The sequence below is a fragment of the Ambystoma mexicanum genome, chromosome 6p (genome assembly GCF_040938575.1).
Source record: "Ambystoma mexicanum isolate Mex_15411 chromosome 6p, UKY_AmexF1_1, whole genome shotgun sequence".
Lineage (NCBI taxonomy): Eukaryota > Metazoa > Chordata > Amphibia > Caudata > Ambystomatidae > Ambystoma > Ambystoma mexicanum.
In genome coordinates, this window is record NC_090935.1 from 25,813,435 (window position 1) to 25,831,895 (window position 18,461).

The window sequence follows — 18,461 nt, forward strand, 5'->3', positions numbered from 1 at the left end:
AACCCCAAGACACCATCAGTCTCTCCCCGCTCCTGTACAACCCCAACACACCACCCGTCACTCCACTCTCCTGTACAACCCCAAGACACCATGCTTCTCTCCCACCACCTGTACAAATCCAAGACACCATCCTTCTCTCCACTCTCCTGTACAACCTCAAGACACCATCCTTGCCTCCACTCTCCTGTACAAACCCAAGACACCATGCTTCTCTCCCACCGCCTGTACAAATCCAAAATACCACCCTTCTCTCCTGTACAACCCCAAGACACCATCCCTCTCTCCCCGCTCCTGTACAACCCAAAGACACCATCTGTCTCACCACTCTCCTGTACAACCCCAAGACACCATCCTTCTCTCCACTCTCCTGTGAAACCCCAAGACACCATGCTTCTCTCCCACCGCCTGTACAAATCCAAGACACCATCCTTCTCTCCTGTGCAACCCCAAGACACCATCCGTCTCTCCCCGCTCCTGTACAGCCCCAAGACACCATCCGTCTCTCCCCGCTCCTGTACAGCCCCAAGATACCATCAGTCTCTCCCTTCTCCTGTACAACCCCAAGACACCATCCTTCTCTCCACTCTCCTGTACAACCCCAAGACACCATGCTTCTCTCCCAAAGCCTGTACAAATCCAAGACACCATCCTTCTCTCCTGTACAACCCAGAGACACCATCCTTCCCTCTACTCTCCTGTACAACCCCAATACACCATCCTTCTCTCCACTCTCCTGTACAACCCCAAGACACCATGCTTCTCTCCCACCGCCTGTACAACCCCAAGACACCATCCTTCTCTCCTGTACAACCCCAAGACACCATCCATCTCTCCACTCTCCTGTACAACCCCAAGACACCACCAGTCTCTCCCTCCTCCTGTACAACCCCAAGACACCATCCTTCTCTCCCTTCTCCTGTACAACCCCAAGACACCATCCTTCCCTCCACTCTCCTGTACAACCCCAAGACATCATGCTTCTCTCCCACCGCTTGTACAAATCCAAGACACCATCCTTCTCTCCTGTACAACCCCAAGACACCATCCGTCTCTCCCCGCTCCTGTACAACCCCGAGACCCCATATTTCTCTCCTGTACAACCCCAAGACACCATCCATCTCTCCCCTCTCCTGCACAACCCCAAGACACCATCCTTCTCTCCCCTCTCCTGTACAACCCCAAGACACCATCCTTCTCCCCCTCTCCTGTACAACCCCAAGACACCATCCTTCTCTCCCCTCTTCTGTACAACCCCAAGACACCATCCTTCTCTCCCCTCTCCTGTACAACCCCAAGACACCATCCTTCTCTCCCCTCTCCTGTACAACCCCAAGCCACCATCCTTCTCTACCCTCTCCTGCACAACCCCAAGACACCATCCTTCTCTCCCCTCTCCTGTACAACCCCAAGACACCATCCATCTCTCCCCTCTCCTGTACAACCCCAAGACACCATCCATCTCTCCCCTCTCCTGTACAACCCCAAGACACCATCCCTCTCTCCTGTACAACCCCAAGACACCATCCCTCTCTCCTGTACAACACCAAGACAACATCCTTCTCTCCTCTCCAACCCCAAAACACAATCCTTCTCTCCTGTACAACCCCAAGGCACAATCCTGCTCCGTTTACAGGATGTGAAGGTGCCTCAAGTTGGCAAGTTTGTTATGTTATTGTGCATTTGTATAGCCCCTTATATACCATTGGTATGATCTCTGGGCGCTGTAGGTTGAACGTCATTGGGGACTGTAGTCCAGGTCAGTGTAGAGAATAGGTTAGTATATAGTCCTCGGGTGCACACAGTATTTGGGCAGCCAGTGCAGCGAGTAGCTGCATTCTAATGCTAGGAGCGGTGTAGTTGTTCTGAGAGATCAGTGAAAAGTGTGCAGTGAGGTAGTTGGCCTCCGTCTGCATTCTGGCAGCTGTGGAGCCTGTGTACGAAATGTGTGCAGCTAGGTCGATTTTTTCATGGTGTGTAACTGCGTTCTAAAGGCTGTTGAGGTATTCAAGGAGTAGTGTAGGTATGTGTGCAGCTAGATCGAATTGATCGAGGGGTAAAGCTGTTGTCTGTTGGTGTACAGGAGGGAATGAGCATATTGGTATGAGTGAGTGAATGTGCTTAAATGGTGAGAGACCCCTATTCCTGGTTACTTTCCAGAGCCCGCTGAGCCGACTGGGTCTATACTGGTGGTTCGGGGTAATAGATTGCCGAGAGAAATTCCCTGACTTGTGCAGAGTATATTGCGATTACCCACACACATAACATAAGAGGCCCTTTGAAATCCAAGAAAAGATCTGTAGTTCCGCGATTATAGAAAAGTGCCTCAAACCAGAGGGCAGTTGCGCATACAGACGGCACTACATCAATGAACACTTCATCTGCATGACATGCTACCAAGCTCCTCCCTGCAATGCTGTCTGCTGGTGCTGACCTGTACTTTCAGAGTCTGGACTTGCGCTTCTCTCCGAGTCCTCAGCTTCTGCAGCAGGCGGATTCTGCTCTTGCTCCATTCTCGAGAGGATCTGGGGCAGGATAGTAGCGTAACCTGCACAAGGACAATACAAAGGAAACCAGGAATGGGACGGATGCATGAATAGAACATCACTGCCCTGGCGTTGGGAGAAAAGCTTATAACTAGACAGAGGAAATTCTCAACAGCCTCAATAGCTTGCAGAAGCAAATGAAAAAGGAGGTCCTAAGAAACCTAATTCTGGAATGTGCGCAACCAACAAATTGATTTAGTTTGGTTAAAGAGGTTAAACAAACAGGAGCAGCAGAAGTGGGGAACAGTTGGTTTCTCACTAGCAAATGAAAGAGTGAAAATAATTAACGTAGTTTCCCTCACCAACCATGCTCACAAGCAGTTATTTAGCCTGCCCTATCCATTAGTGAAGCAAAGGCATTACTTAAATGAATGTTTGTGCAAAACAACTTTTAATCCAGGACTTGAACTGCCCGCCAAGACTTAAACTGCCCGCCTACACGCGTTTCAACCCGCTTGGGTCGTCATCAGGGCAGATTAATTGAGTCAAAATGCTAAACATACAAAATCAACAAAATCCATGAAGAAATCATTGTAAAGATACTTGGTTAATTTATACTTGAATAACACTTCCAACAGCGCATTTTTACAAGTATATCAATAAGTGAAATGCATTTGTATAAATATATTATCGAGATTAAAGTGTAAACAGTACAAAATGTTTGCACAAACTTTCATTTGAGTAATGCCTTTGCTTCACTAATGGATAGGGCAGGCTAAATAACTGCTTGTGAACGCGGTTGGTGAGGGAAACTATGTTAATTAGCTTGCAGAATAATGCAACATCCGCAATACGGCTCTAGCCAGAAGCCATACTGCAGCCTATTTTATCTATAAAGACCAAACAACTTACAAAATGCAATTTAGCTTCGATAATCGCCACTTAATTAAAATAACACAAAACAATAATACATGAAACAAAACTCACCCATACGTCATCATTTAAATCAGCGGAGAAAGGAAAAAAAAAGATTGCCAAGCGACACTTTATAGAGCACATCTTCAATCTGGTTTTAAACATGGAAAAGAACAGAACTGCTCCACGTTCCATGTGAGGGAGGATTTGTAGCCATCCTAAGCAAGTACCTGTTGCACAGAGTTCCTTATGCCACCCCAAGATTGCAGGTTATGTGCAATTGCTGCAGCCCAAATGTTTTGGCTACTTTGGTTAGATGAGCCCTAGCAACACTGCTACCCTTATTCCACATGGGTTGTTTTCTGTTTGATGAAGATTTTTCTGGGTGTTTGTGCAGCAGTGGAAGTGATATCAGTGGGCAGGCAGGCAGGCGGAGAGGGGGAGAGAGAGGGGGAGAGAGAGAGGGGGAGAGAGAGAGGGGGAGAGAGAGAGGGGGAGAGAGAGAGAGGGAGAGAGAGAGAGAGAGAGAGAGGGAGAGGGAGAGGGAGAGGGAGAGGGAGAGGGAGAGGGAGAGGGAGAGGGAGAGGGAGAGGGAGAGGGAGAGGGAGAGGGAGAGGGAGAGGGAGAGGGAGAGGGAGAGGGAGAGGGAGAGGGAGAGGGAGAGGGAGAGGGAGAGGGAGAGGGAGAGGGAGAGGGAGAGGGAGAGGGAGAGGGAGAGGGAGAGGGAGAGGGAGAGAGAAACAATGCATTACTTACCGTAAAAGCATTTCTGATGGTTGTATCTGCTTAGATTCACATGCTGTGCATAGGTCCGACATCCAGTGGTCACTGCAGAGTATTGCATTTTGTTTTTCGTAGTCAAAAAGGGGACGTCAACAAGGCGTGTCTCTAACACTATCCCTATAGTGACGTGCGTTGTACCCACAATCCCTCACGCGTCGAGGTCCCTCTGTTTGTATTTTTCTGCCCTGAGGGAGCCTTCTATACATGAGTGAGTACAGAAGAGAGAGAGATGTAGAAAGATGTCTATGTTCCTTCCATCCGAGCGGGGAGGAAGGGTGGGCGCATGTGAATCTAAGCAGATACAACCATCAGAAATGCTTTTACGGTAAGTAATGCATTGTCTTCTGATGTTTGTTAATCTGCTTAGAATCAAATGCTGTGCATAGATTAGCGAGCAGTACCCAGAGTTGGCGGTGGGTTATGAGAAGGAACAGTAGATAAAAGATGTCTTAATACTGCCTGTCCCACCTGGGAGTCAGATTTAGAGTGTGCATCTAGACAGTAGTGTTTTGTAAAGGTGTGCACAGAACTCCAGGTAGCCGCTTTGCAGATCGACTCAAGAGGAACATTTGCAATGAAAGCTATGGAAGCCCCAGTGCCTCGAGTAGAATGTGCTCTTGGCTTGAAGGGTAGTTCTCTCTTAGCAAGAGAGAAACAGAGAGTGATGCATTGAACAATCCATCTAGATATAGTGGACTTTGAAACTGCATCTCCTTCTCTTCCTGCTGCCACCGAGACAAAGAACTGATTAGTCTTTCTCAGTGGCCTGGTTCTTTCCATGTAAAACATGACAGCTCTGCGTACATTCAGTGTATGCAGACTTTTTTCTCCCAAGTTGGAAGGGTTTTAAAAGAACGTTGGTAGTTCTATTGACTGGTTTACATGGAATTTCGAGATGAATTTCGGTGCAAACCTTGGGTGTGTGCGTAGAACCACTTTATCTTTGTGAACTGTTACGAAGGGGTCTAGAACAGAAAGAGCCAGTAGTTCACTTACTCTCCTAATGGAGGTGATAGCTATTAGGAAAGCAGTCTTAAGAGTGAGGTCTTTAAGAGTTGCCTTGTGCATGGGTTCAAAGGGCGAGCCCATGAGTCTAGAAAGTACCACATTTAAGTCCCATCCGGGAGCTGGGTTTGCTATCGGAGAGTGTATTCTCTTTACCTCCTTCATGAAGGCCTTGATAACTGGTATCTTCCACCACGACACTTTAAGTTGGGAAGTGGTGTATGCAGAAAGTGCCGCCAGGCGGACTTTAATGGAATTGAACACTAGACCTGAATCCAGTAAATGGGTCAAGTACAGAACAATATGTGTGGGGGAGCAGTCAACCGGGTTGATGCTCTTACCTCTACACCAGATGACAAATCTTCTCCACTTGCTAGAATAGCAGTGGCGAGTATTAGGTTTTCTGGCTTCCCTGAGGATGTCCATACATCTCTGCGGGAGTTGTAGATGTCCAAATTCTATGATCTCAGGAGCCAGGCTGCTAAGTTCATGTTCTGGGGGCATGGATGCAGTGTCTTGCCCTTGTCTTGTGACAGCATGTTGTACGGGCAGGGAAGTTTCACTGGGGGAGATAGGTACATCTCCATCAAGTGCGCGAACCATGGCTGCCGGGCCCACATTGGGGCCACTAGTATCATGGTAACTTGTTCCTGGTGCATCTTGTGCACAACTTTGTTGAGAAGGGGAGTCGGGGGGGAAAGGCGTAGACAAATTTCCCTGACCACTGAATCGACAGACCATTCCCCTTGGACTGGTTCTGGGGGTACCTGGAGGCGTAACTTTGGCATTGTGAGTTCTCCAGAGTTGCGAACAGGTCTATTTCCGTGAATCCCCATTGCGTGAAGACGTCTAAAACGATGTCTTCGTGCAATCGCCATTCATACTCTTCGGGCAGGGGTAAGTCTCTGCGGAGTTCGTCTGCTAGCAGATCGAGTTCCCCTGGTACGTGTCGTGACAGTAGGAACATGTGTCTGAGAGCCCACTTCCATATATTCTGGGTCAGCTTGGACAGTCCTGGAGAGTGGGTGCCCCCCTGCTTGTTGATGTAGTACATGGCTGTGGTGTTGTCTGTAAGGACCATCACTGTCTTCCCTTGTAGGTGTTCCTGGAAGGCTTTTAGTGCTTTGAACACCGCCAGTAGCTCCAGTAGGTTTATGTGCTTGGATGCTACGCTCGGAGTCCACACTCCGTGAGCAGTCTGATGGGATAGGTGAGCCCCCACATCCTGTGAGGGATGCGTCCGTGGTTAGAGTGGCCTCCACCGTGGGTGTGGCAAAGGGTTTTCCTATTACCAGGTTTTCCTTTTTCCACCACCGTAGCGAGAGAACCAAAGCCTGCGAGACCACCACTAGATCATCCCATTGTCCGCTGGCCTGACACCACTGGCTGGTGAGCCACTCTTGCATTGGGCGCATGCGCAGGCGCGCGTGAGGTACCAAGTAAATACACAACGCCATCATTCCTAGAAAGCGCATCGCTTTGCGCACCGTCACCTCTCGACCTGCCACATATTGGGTGACCTGAAACAGCATGTTTTGGACCCTCTCGTTGGAGGGGAAGACAAGGCCGTCCTTTGTTCGAATTAGAGCCCCTAGGAATTGTTTGACTTGGCTGGGGTCTAAGCTGGACTTCTCATTGATGGAGAAGCCCAGTTGGAACAAAAGGTCTACAGTCTATTGGGTGTTTGAGAAGCATGTCTCGTAAGAATCCCCTGTTATGAGCCAGTCATCGAGGTAAGGGTATACTGGGATGGATAACCTGGGCAGGTGGGCCGCTGCCACTGCCAGTACTTTTGTGAATACCCTTGGTGCAGATGCTTTGCCGAAGGGTAGCACTCTGAACTGGTAGTGTTTGCCCTCTATCATGAACCTGAGGTATTTTCTGTGCGCTGGCAACATTAAAATATGGAAGTATGCATCTTTCATGACCAATGTTGTCATGTAATCTCCCTGTGATAGCAGTGGGATCACTTCCTGTAAAGTCACCATACAAAACTTTTGGGGTTTGACAAACTTGTTCGCTGGGCGCAGATCTAATACAGGGCGCATGGTTAGATCCTTTTTGGGTACAAGGAAGTACACTGAATAAATACCTTCCATTACCTGAGATGGAGGCACGACCTCTATGGCTCCTTTTTCCAACAGTTGGTCCACTTCTTGGAGAAGGATGGCGAGGTGTTCTGGTGTCATGCGGCGTCCCCTCGGGGGTCTGTATGTTGGGGAAATGGTGAACTCTATACAGTAGCCGCGGGCTACGGTGGAAAGTAATCAGCGGTCTGACGTTATTCCCTCCCATGCTGGAAGAAAGGATGTTAACCGGCCCCCGACCGGCGTTGCATGGGAGGGGACGCGAATCTTCGCGTCACTTGGTGGTGTTGGTGGCTTGGCAGCATCTGGGGGTGGAACCCCGGCCTCTTCCTTTGCCTAGGCGTTGACCCCTCTGATTGTACTGACCGCTATTACCCTGGTAGTTGCTGGCAGAATACTGTTGGTTTTGTTGCTGGCGTTGTCCACGAAAAAAGCACTTATTACCAAATCCCCGCCTGTTACGGGGTTTTGAAATTTGGTCTAAGGTCTTTATTGTGTCAAATTCTTTCTCCGCGTTCTCCAGCGCATCATCCACTGCTCTCCCAAAGAGGTTGGACTCCTCTATGGGTTTATTAATAAGGGATGCTTGTGTTTCCGCTTTAAATCCGGAATTGCGAAGCCAGACGTGACGCTTCAGTAAAATTCCTTGCACCAGAGTGCGGCCAACCGTCTCTGCTGCATCGAGGGTATTCTTGACAATGCTTTGATTGACTAGAGAGCCCTCGTTAACTGTAGGTAGCAAACGAGTCCTTAGGGGTTCGGGAACTTCTTCGATGTCCTGTTTGAGCTTAGCCCATTGAGCATCGGCGTAGCTTGCCAATAGGGTATTATTATTGGCGATTCTGGTAGAGAATGCTGCAGAGGTGGTGATTCTCTTGGCTAGGGCGTACAGCTTCTTCCCCTCTTTATCTGGGGGTGCCTCGCTTGTAGATAGTGGGACTCCTGCCCTTTTCCTGGTGTTGGTCACGACCAGGGAGTCCGGGATTGAGTGACCCTTAATATAGAATGGGTCTGATTGAGAGGGAGAAAACAGTTTCTCAATCCTCAGATTGACCCCTCTCACCAATGCAGGAGTGGAAAGAGAAGGTGTAATACGTCTCTTAACTGAGGCGAGGATGGGTATAATTTGGCTAGTGGGGGGTTTTTCCTTGATAATCCTCTCCACAAAATCGGTGTCTGGGGTGACTGCCCCAGTTTCAATTTCGAAATGTGCTGCTGCCTTCTTCAGCAGTGCATTGAAGGTGGGTATATCATTGACAGGCGAAGGGTTCCTGACTGGTGTAGTTTCGGTAGACCTGATGACTATACTGCTACTACCTGTGTCCGTCGACCTAACCGGTGACTGCCAGGGATTTGGGTCGCCCTCGCCTGTGTCCTCCTGGAATACCTCCTCACATAGGTTAGTTTCCTAGTGAAAACCTTCCTCTTCTTGTTGGTCTTCAACATAGGTGAACTCATCTTCCTCCTGGAAGAAGGTATCTTCCTCAGTGGGATTGTGAGAGTGTATGTCCTCCTGTATGGGGTCCTCCTGTATGGGGTTATAAAACTTCTGGTATTTAGCCCTTGGACTCCCCAGGGGTGCCTCCCTTGGTCTCTTGGGTGTCCTGTCTTCTGGGATGGGCATGAACCTGTCTAGTTTATCCATACAGGTCTGGAACCTTTCAAAGGTCCACTGAGGTCGGCCAGGACGGTCTGGGAATGAAAAAGGAGTTTCTTCCTCCTGTAATTGTCTGGTTCTGTCCCATAACGTCGAAGAAAGAGAGCCTTCGCCTTCTGAGTAGCCTTCTCGCTGGCTAGGGCCTTCTGTCGGCGTTGGGAACTGGCCTGATCTGTTTTCCGGTGCTTTCGGCGTATCTTTGGCCTTGTGCGCGGTTTTCGGCGTCTCACTCGCCGTACGTCTCTGGCCGTCCTTAGATGCTATGCGCGCGAGGCTTTCGGCGATCATTCCCTCTTCCGAGGGATCAGTCGCCGTCGCACTATGTAACGTCGAGTCCTTGCCCGTCCAGTCCTTGCCCGTCGAGTCCTTGCCCGTCGAGTCCTTGCCCGTCGAGTCCTTGTTGGCAACGTGAGCGCTCTTGCGATGCGCGTCGCCAGAGGTTTTGGTGTTAGCGCCCTCATTTTTAGAATGCCCAGACGCCTGTTGCGGAAGCGGGGAGGGCTGACGACCCTTACGGTCGACGGAAAACGCCGGTGGGCCCGGCGTCCTCGTTGGCGCTATGGCTGCCTTCGTCTTCGATGAATGCGTGCCAGGGGGTATGTGCTTTGGTGTTTTTGCGTGTGCGTCCTTGTTGCCGGGGTGTACATCCCCATAAGCTGGGCGTGAGCAGGGCTTGTCGGGGCCGGGGACGGACGAGGAGGAGGAGCGTGAACGCTCCTTTGAAAGGTCTACAGCCTCCGTTACGGGGGCCGTGTTGTCACTGTCCTCGTCACACTCGGCAGTGGGCGAGGAGTCAGGCCTAGACATGGCGTAGGCCGTCCACCTTTTGACCCTACGGTCTTTTAGAGTTTTGGGCTTTAGTAATTTACAGGCCGCACAGCCGTCCTCCTGGTGATCGAGGGGTAAGCAACGGTTGCACCGTTTGTGCTTATCCTTCCAGGTAATTTACCTTTGCAAAGCGGGCAAAACCTAAATGGCGTCCTCTCCATAGCTGAGGGCAATAAGTGTGACTACGACCTCGAAAGAGATGGAGGGGAAAGAGAAAGGCATTCTTAAAGAAAAGAAAGAAAGGCCACAAAACCCCACTCTCCCTACTGTGTATGGCCAGCAAGGCCTGGCCACGTGTTCGGCAGCGCCGAAGGATCCCCTCCGTTCGTCCTTCCGTCGAAGATCTTGCTCGGCGGAGAAACAGCTCTGCGTCGAGGGAGGGATCTACGTTATTGGTATTAATAACAAACGACCAAAGGTCGAAGAAACTATTTGGCAATGTCTCTCGAGGAGCTCCACATAAAGGCGACCAGTAGAAAGCAGAAGCAAAGAGGAAGGTTTTGAAGTGCTTCCAGAACCGGAGATGGTTCTCTTCAAGTTTCAGGGAGGCAGGAAGGTTGTTCCAGATGCAGGCCCCTGCCGAAGAGAGAGATCTACCACCAACTCGTTGCTTGGAGAAGCGACTGACACTGAGGGAGTTGGAGGCGGATGAGCGTAGAGCTCGAGAAAGATGATATTTGGGAAGCGAGAGTTGAAGGTATTGCGGCTCCAGGCCCCAGAAGGCCTTGTGGACAATGCATAGGGTTTTGAACTTAATCCTCACAGCCACTGGGAGCCAGTGCAGAGATTTCAGTCCTGGAGCGATACGATCCCTGGGCTTGAGGCCAAGGACAAGTCTTGCAGTCCTGTTCTGGATAAGTTGCAGAGACTGTGCCTCATATCGCCCCCTATCGCTGATCAACTGCGATGTTAAGATATTCGCTAAGGTGCTTGCCATCCGTCTTGCCCCATATATGGTACACCCAATTCATACTGACCAACCCGGATTCGTCCCTGGCCGCTCCACGGCCCTTAATCTGCAGCGATTATTCAATGTCCTGGCCCAAATAAATTGACCCTGGGGTGCACGCTGTGGCTGCTATGCTGGCTGTGCAGAAGGCCTTTGATTCCGTTTCTTGGCGCTTCCTCTGGGCAGTCCTTGAGAGGTGCAATTTCGGTCTCCTCTTTGTGACTTGGATACAGCTGCTATATGACAACCCGCCTCTCACGACCGTTTGATATTTACAGGGGGACCAGACAGGGGTGCCCCTTTTCCCCACTTATTTACTACAACAAATACTCTCACAGGGTGATACGGCGGTCTGGTTCACTCGAGATTATTTCCATCTATGCAGACGATGCATTAGTATATGTCAGAGAACCTGAACAGAATCTCAAACCCGTTATGCATGACGTCTCTTAATCTGGCTCTTTATCCAGTCTCCGGTTTAACCGGGCTAATGCTGAGCTTATCCCCTTGAACATGCTACCACAGCCCCAGTGGACCTCATGGGATTCGCGTGGGCCCCTATGGAAATACAAAATATCTCAATCACAAGGTGTTAGGCAGAATCATGTGCAGTGCCCTTAGGGACCACTACACACAATTAAGACTACAAGTGGTAATACAAGTTCACCTTTGGTACAAGCCTGTACTACACTGTTAAAGTGGTAGCAGTAGCGGAGCAGCCAGGCTCATCTCCAGAACAAATGAGCAGTAGCAGAGATTAAACAAAGGGACCACAATTACTGTGACTCAAGCAAACACTGACTCAAAGTTTCAGGTACAAAATATAAGTACATTTATTTTTAAACCATCCGTTATAATACACAACACTTCTATAAATTCAAAACCACACGTAAAATACACTACACACAACCAATTCACTTGGTACAGTATAACTCAAGGTAAGTACCCTAAGTATTAACAGACCGGTGTTGTGAAACAAAAGGGAATACATATGCAACACTTTTTGACAGTAATGACAGTTCGGTCTTACTAAAGATACGCGTATCCGCGGCAAGAAATGTTACCGGGGCAAAAACACACTTAGCACCCGAGTTAACCAGAGAGAGTTGGGGACAAAAATCATAGGCAATACTTTTGTTAGGGCAGACAGAATCAGAGAACACTCAATGACAGAAATACAATGGTCAATAGGCCGGAGCCATTGTAAAGTGGAACCGGGTTCCTGTTGTCGAGGATCACACAGTCGGACAGTTCAAGATTCAACGTTGCCAGGAGTACTTCGATATTGTCAACAGAGGAATTAAAAGTTATTAGAAGGTGGGAAGATAAGAAAAAGCCTTGGAAGAGGAGAAAAGGGGTTCATCCTAGTTCCTCAAAGCAGAACACAGTACCTTATTCAAGGGAGAAGCTGGTGCCACGGCAGTAGTTTCCTGCAGACTCACGGTTCCTGGAGCTTCGGTCGTGGGGACGAGAAGGACTAACGTCTGGAGGGGTCTGCACCACACAGGGACGAAGCCAGCAGCAGCGACGGTGAATAAAAAGGTACGCTCCTTTAAAACAGGAGGCTCTTCAGGTGGCTATCCGGACCACTACAGCAGTGTGCAGCGATTTCGACCACGAAGAGGATCCTCTGGCCGTGAAAGATGAGCTGGTTGATCCCACCAGGCTCAAGGGAAGAAGACTCCAGACTGGATCTTCTCTGGTCGTCGAAGGGTAGATAGCTCAGGACTGCAGCAGGGCTTCACCGGGACGGGGTAGTAGCAGCAGCCGTCTTCTTCTCCGCTTCTCTTCGGTTCCTTGTAGTTCCATTGGCGACTGACTTCCAGCCCAAGAGTCCTGCCTTTTATGAGAAAATCCCCCATTCACACAGCCTTGCTGTCAATCACGCAAGGGGGGTTGTCCAGCCCGGACAACCACCTCAGCCAATCATGGCAAAGTGCGACTTGGGTTTCCTAGGATACCCTGTGCAGTGGGTGAATACACCCTCCCTCACATTCAGCCCACCTAGACACCCATGCGCCTAGAGGAGGGTGCCAAAAGACAGTGAACAAAGGAGGCAACCTGGGTTTGCCACGCAAAGTAAAGCACAAGAACGACTTTACCAAAAAGAAATGGCAACTAAACCTGACCGGAGCCAAAAGAAAGAGTATTTGGTCAAGCGGGTTTATGTTCGCGGCTAATATAATAGCCCAAAACAGTGCCACGTTTATATACTATAAAAGCGGTCGAAAAGTTAGGGTAGATATCACTGCCACCAGCCAAGTCTAAATGTGCAAAAACAAGGCACTAGGAGGTACAGATAAAAAGGGGTAAGGAGTAACCCTTTCCAGTACTCCATGTAAAATGGGGCGTACTGGATCTGTGGTTAAATGACTAGGTAAAGTTAATGGCAACTTTACCCTTTTCTGGGGGACAGTAGTCAGCCCCAGAAATAGAGTCGGTGGGAAGTCTAAAAGACAACCCAGTGTCACTGCACTGAAGGTGATGTGTAACACACAAAAGAAGGGGGCTACTGAAGTGGTGTACTCCACAATCACAAAAACAGATGAAATACACATGGCAAAACATGGGTAAGAGTGGGGGGAAAAGCTCACACTCTTACCAAGTAGAACAAATAACTCTGAAAATCCAGCAAAGCTGCTGGGGGACTCACTAGTTAAGGGAAATTAGCCATTGAATGAAAATTCTCCCTAACACAAGGCGACGATTTGCTTTATGAACAGAACTTCGGGACCTACTTGCAACAACTCAGGCCGAAACTGCTCTCTTGGGCTACGTTGCCCATCACCCTCACTGGCAAGGTATCTCTCCTCAAGATGGTTGTATTGCCCCAAATACTGAATCGCTTCTTAAATGTTCTTCTGTGGCCCGGTGCAGTGCTTTTGTCACGCCGCCCATCCTGAGGTCCCCTTACCCGCTACGGCGCTCCCCGTCCTGGAGGCTGTATCCTCGTTTTCGGCTCCGAGGTCCGGGGGTGTCCTGGGTCCCTGGCGCTTCCGGGTCTCCTACGCGCACTGCTTCGCGCATGCGCGGGCGCCCGCTCTCCGCGCTCCGCGCATGCGCAGTGCGCAGGATGCTCGGTTCGGGAGGGCGTGCGGCTCAAGCCTCGTTGTGGGGTGTCCGTTGCCGGGGAGACGGCACGGCTTGCGTTACAGGCCTCCCAGGTGCTGGCGGGCCTATTTAAGGAGCCCTGATCCTTTTCCAAACCGCGTCTCAACGCGGTTTGTTCGGATCGTGTCTTTGCTGCCTTGCTTATTTCCCTTGTTCTGCCTGGGGGACCTCTGCCCTCCACCTTCCCTTGTTCTGCCTGGGGAACCCCTGCCCTCCACTTCCCTTGTTCTGCCTGGGGAACCCCTGCCCTTCGCCTTGTCCTTCCTCATTCCTTCTTCCCCTTCCTTCAGCTCCAGAAATCCCGCTCGCCCTCCTTGGTTCTAGTCTCTGCCCAGTCCTTCCAGTTCCTATCCGCTCTGAGCTTCCCCTCTTGTTCCGTACTTCCTCCTGACCGGCCTGCTCTTCTTGCTTCCTTGTCTTCGTCCCTGGAGGGACCGTTCAGCTTCCAGTCCCCGGACCTGCCTACCATCGGAATCCCACCAAGGACCCCGGACCATCAACTCAGAGGCTCCCCCTGCCAGTGCTTGCACTGTCCTGACGCCACTCAATCAGGGGTGAGCCAACCCGTGGCGTTGGGAGCCGGTTCACCTCCAATCCGGTTCCATTCGGGCTGGTGTTGGGCTGGTTCCCCGCGCCATCCGTCACATCTCTCCGGGTCATCCGACAGCCTGGCCTCATCACCAAGGAATCCAACCGGACGAACAGGTACGCAGCGTTCTCGTGACGCTATTTACAACAGATTGAGACGCCTGTCTTCTGACTCCTCGGACTTTACGATGGAAGAGGATCCGGGTCTTCGTAACGAACTTCAAGCGCTTCGTGCCGAGATGGCGGCACTCCGTCAGGAAAATGTAGCCTTACGCCAAATGGTGACTCAGAACACTGGTGCCATTCCACAACCTGAAGGTCCCATGGCTCACACAGCTCCCATCAAGTTCGATGGAGATCCCCGCCGTGTGGGTGAATTCTGTAATCATTGCCGCATACACTTTCTCTTCCGTTCATCACACTTTACCAATGACAAGGCCAAGATCGGATACATATTGGGCAACTTATCTGGTAACGCTCTTGCCTGGGCGACTCCATTGGTCGTTACTAATAACCCAATCCTGAACGATTTTTTAGCCTTCGAGAAAGCATTCTTGGATGTGTTTCAATCCCCCAATCTAGCCTCTGCAGCGCAGAATCAACGGATGGATCTACAACAAGCCAATACCGACATCATTTCTTACATCAGCCGTTTCCGTCAATTGGCAACTGACTCCTTATGGCCAGAAGTAACGCAAAAAACCTTGTTTCGCCGGGGATTAAGAGAAGAATACAAAGATGAATTGTTGCACATACCGGAACCTGATGATCTACAGAAACTTATTGAACAAGTTCTGAGGATAGACCAGAGGTTGGCCGAGAGAAAAGGAGAGAGACGTCGGTTTGAAAAGGGAAACCTCAGACCACTGACTCATCCTACTGGGATATCAACACCTTCGGATGTTACCCAAGAACCAATGCAACTAGGAGCTGTAAAGGGCCCGCTATCGGAAGAGGAGAAGAAGCGCAGGAGAAGTCTGCGACTGTGTTTATACTGCGGAGGCGCTGGACATTTCCTGGGAACCTGCCCTCTACGTCCTATCAAGAAAGGGGGAAACTAGAAGACCTGTTGTCTAAGGGAAAGGCTACGACAGGTCCTTTCTTGCTTTCAGACCTTTCCAGCCCTGGGTTACAACTGCCCCCAATGCAGCCTGCCGTCTTGATGAATCTAGTGATCACTTTGAAGTGGCTTGATAAAAGGATCGATGTCCATGGTCTATTAGATTGTGGGGCCTCCGGGAACTATATTGACGAGACATTCGCCATCAACCTTGGTATGCCTTTATTTACCAGAAGAACGGTTATACCGGTAGAGGTCATCGATGGTACACCCTTAGCTTCCGGTCCCATTCGGTTGCATACCATCGGCATGCTGTTACAGGTCAAGGGGCATGAAGAAAAGATAGCCCTCGACGTCATCAAGTCACCATCGTATCCTGTGGTTTTGGGACTGCCTTGGCTTTTGCGACACAATCCTACAATCGATTGGGAGTCCCGTACTTTGAAATTTGTTTCTGCCTTTTGCCTCCGTGAATGTTGCTGCCACAACACCTCCTTGAAGTCTACAACCTTGGTCCCTCTAATCCCGGGAGAGGACTCGTCTGCCTTATGTTCCCTGTCCCAGATTCCGAATGTTTACGCCGACTTTTGTACCGTGTTTTCGGAACCCGGAGAAATACCTCTTCCTCCTCATCGGTCATTTGACTGCCCCATAGACCTGATCCCTGGTGCTGTGATTCCTCATGGGAAGTTATACTCTCTAACTCAGTCTGAAAAACAAGTACTCCGGGATTATCTGGATGATGTTCTAAGAAGGGTTACATCGTACCCTCCAGATCCTCCGCCGGTTTTCCGTTGTTCTTTGTCAAAAAGAAAGAGGGGACCCTGCGGCCCTGTATCGATTACCGTCAATTGAACGACATAACACTCAAGGACAGGTACCCATTACCTTTGATTCGGGACATCATGGAGTCCTTACGTTCGGCCAAGATCTTCACTAAATTGGATCTCCGGGGAGCCTACCACCTGGTTAGAATCAAAGAGGGCGACGAGTGGAAGACGGCATTCAAAACGCCCTTTGGACACTACGAATACAGGGTAATGCCCTTCGGGTTGTGTAATGCCCCGGCCGTCTTCCAACGGTTTATGGACAACGTGTTTGGCGATCTGGTTGGCATCTCGGTCTGGGTTTACCTAGACGATATCCTGATCTTCTCGGACGATCTGAAGGAACATGTCTCGCATGTCCGCGAAGTACTATTGCGTTTGTCACGTAATCACCTGTACGCCAAAGCCGAAAAATGCTCGTTTCACCGGAATAACATGGAGTTCCTGGGATACGTAATCAGCAATGCAGGTATACACATGGATTCGGGCAAAGTGAAGGCTATTCAGAACTGGAAACAACCTCATGATTTGAAGTCCCTTCAGCGGTTTTTGGGGTTCGCCAATTTTTATCGGCGCTTTATTCCACAGTTTTCACAGGTCACGGCCCCATTGACACATCTGACCAGTGCCAAGATACCTTTCCTTTGGGATCAAGAGGCATCGACAGCATTTGAGTGCTTGAAGACAGCGTTTAGTACAGCCCCTGTTTTGCGTCATCCTAACGATGAGATGCCGTATGTCATCGAAGCAGATGCCTCCAACTTCGCTGTTGGAGCGGTCCTGCTACAAAGACATCCTGCATCCGGCGATGAACATCCTGTGGCCTATTACTCACGGAAACTCACCTCTAGTGAGCTGAACTATGCCGTTATTGAAAAAGAACTTTTGGCCATCAAGACGGCGTTTGAAGAATGGAGGCATCATTTACTTGGTGGTCGTTTCCCTGTAGAAGTTCGCACCGACCATCGCAACTTGCATTTCCTACGAACATTGCAGTGTCGCACTGCTCGCCAAGCCCGCTGGGCTTTCTTCTTCTCTCACTATGATTTCAAAATCACATACATTCCTAGCTCCCAGAACCAGAAGGCTGATGCCTTGTCCAGATCCTTGGAAAAGGAAGAAGTGGGAGCCGGTTTGGATACGCCTATGATAACTCCCAAACACTTTCTCCTAACCTTAGCTCCGCATCTCCAGAAGATCATCCAAGAGACCTTGAGGGATCCGGAACGTGTCGATCTACTAAAGAAACCCCAGATCTGCGAACGCGGCGGTTTTTTATTCTTCCTGAACCGGTTATACATACCTTCGGCTGCCCTTCGCTTGGACATTCTCCACGGGTTTCACGATTCACAAGTAGCTGGTCACCGTGGTATCAAGGCTACCCAGGAGTTGATCTCCAGACAATTCTGGTGGCCTGGATGGGCCAAAGAAGTAAAGTCATATGTGGAAAGTTGTCCTATCTGTGCTCAGACAAAGACACCTAGAAGAAAGCCTTTGGGACTACTTAGGCCTACTGAAACACCTCCCTACCCTTGGCATACGATCGCTACCGACTTCATTGTTGAGCTTCCGCCCTCTGCTGATCACACTTGTGTCATGGTGGTCGTGGATTGTTTCACTAAATATGCACATTTTATTCCCTTCATGAAGATCCCTACTTCCTCCCAGATGGCTTTGGCATTCCTACACAACATCTATCGGTTACACGGACTCCCTGTGAAGATCATCTCTGATCGTGGTTCACAATTTCTTTCATCTTTCTGGCGTCAGCTGTGTAGTCATCTAGGCATCCATAGAGCCTTGAGCTCAGGCTATCACCCGCACACCAACGGTCAGACCGAAAGGACGAATCAAACCCTGGAGCAATACTTACGTTGCTATGCCAATGCCACTCAGTCAAACTGGCTAAGGTACCTGGACTTGGCGGAGGTTTCCTATAACAATGCGGCCTATGCTGCCACCGGCATCAGTCCTTTTCTATGTTCAGCTGGACAACATCCCAAGCTGGTTCCTTTCTCACCTGTGGTGCCCAGCTCTGTTCCGTCTGCAGACCACTTGGTCTTCAATATCCAGAAACAACATGTCCTGGCCCGGAGAACCCTTACAGAGACACGTGAGCGCATGAAGGAGCAGGCCGATAGGGACCGAACCGCGGAGCCCGATCTCCA

At 50.0% G+C, this 18,461-nt stretch overlaps 1 protein-coding gene across 3 annotated transcripts in view; it reads right to left on the reverse strand.

Moving 5' to 3' along the window:
* LOC138511166 (zinc finger protein 436-like) overlaps positions 1-18,461 on the reverse strand; it is a 224,563-nt gene that overhangs the window by 152,564 nt on the left and 53,538 nt on the right. For all 3 annotated transcript variants that reach the window (XM_069626674.1, XM_069626672.1, XM_069626673.1), the window contains one exon: positions 2,432-2,545. In XM_069626674.1, coding sequence (XP_069482775.1) covers positions 2,432-2,545 — 114 coding nt within the window. The remainder of the gene's footprint in view (positions 1-2,431; positions 2,546-18,461) is intronic.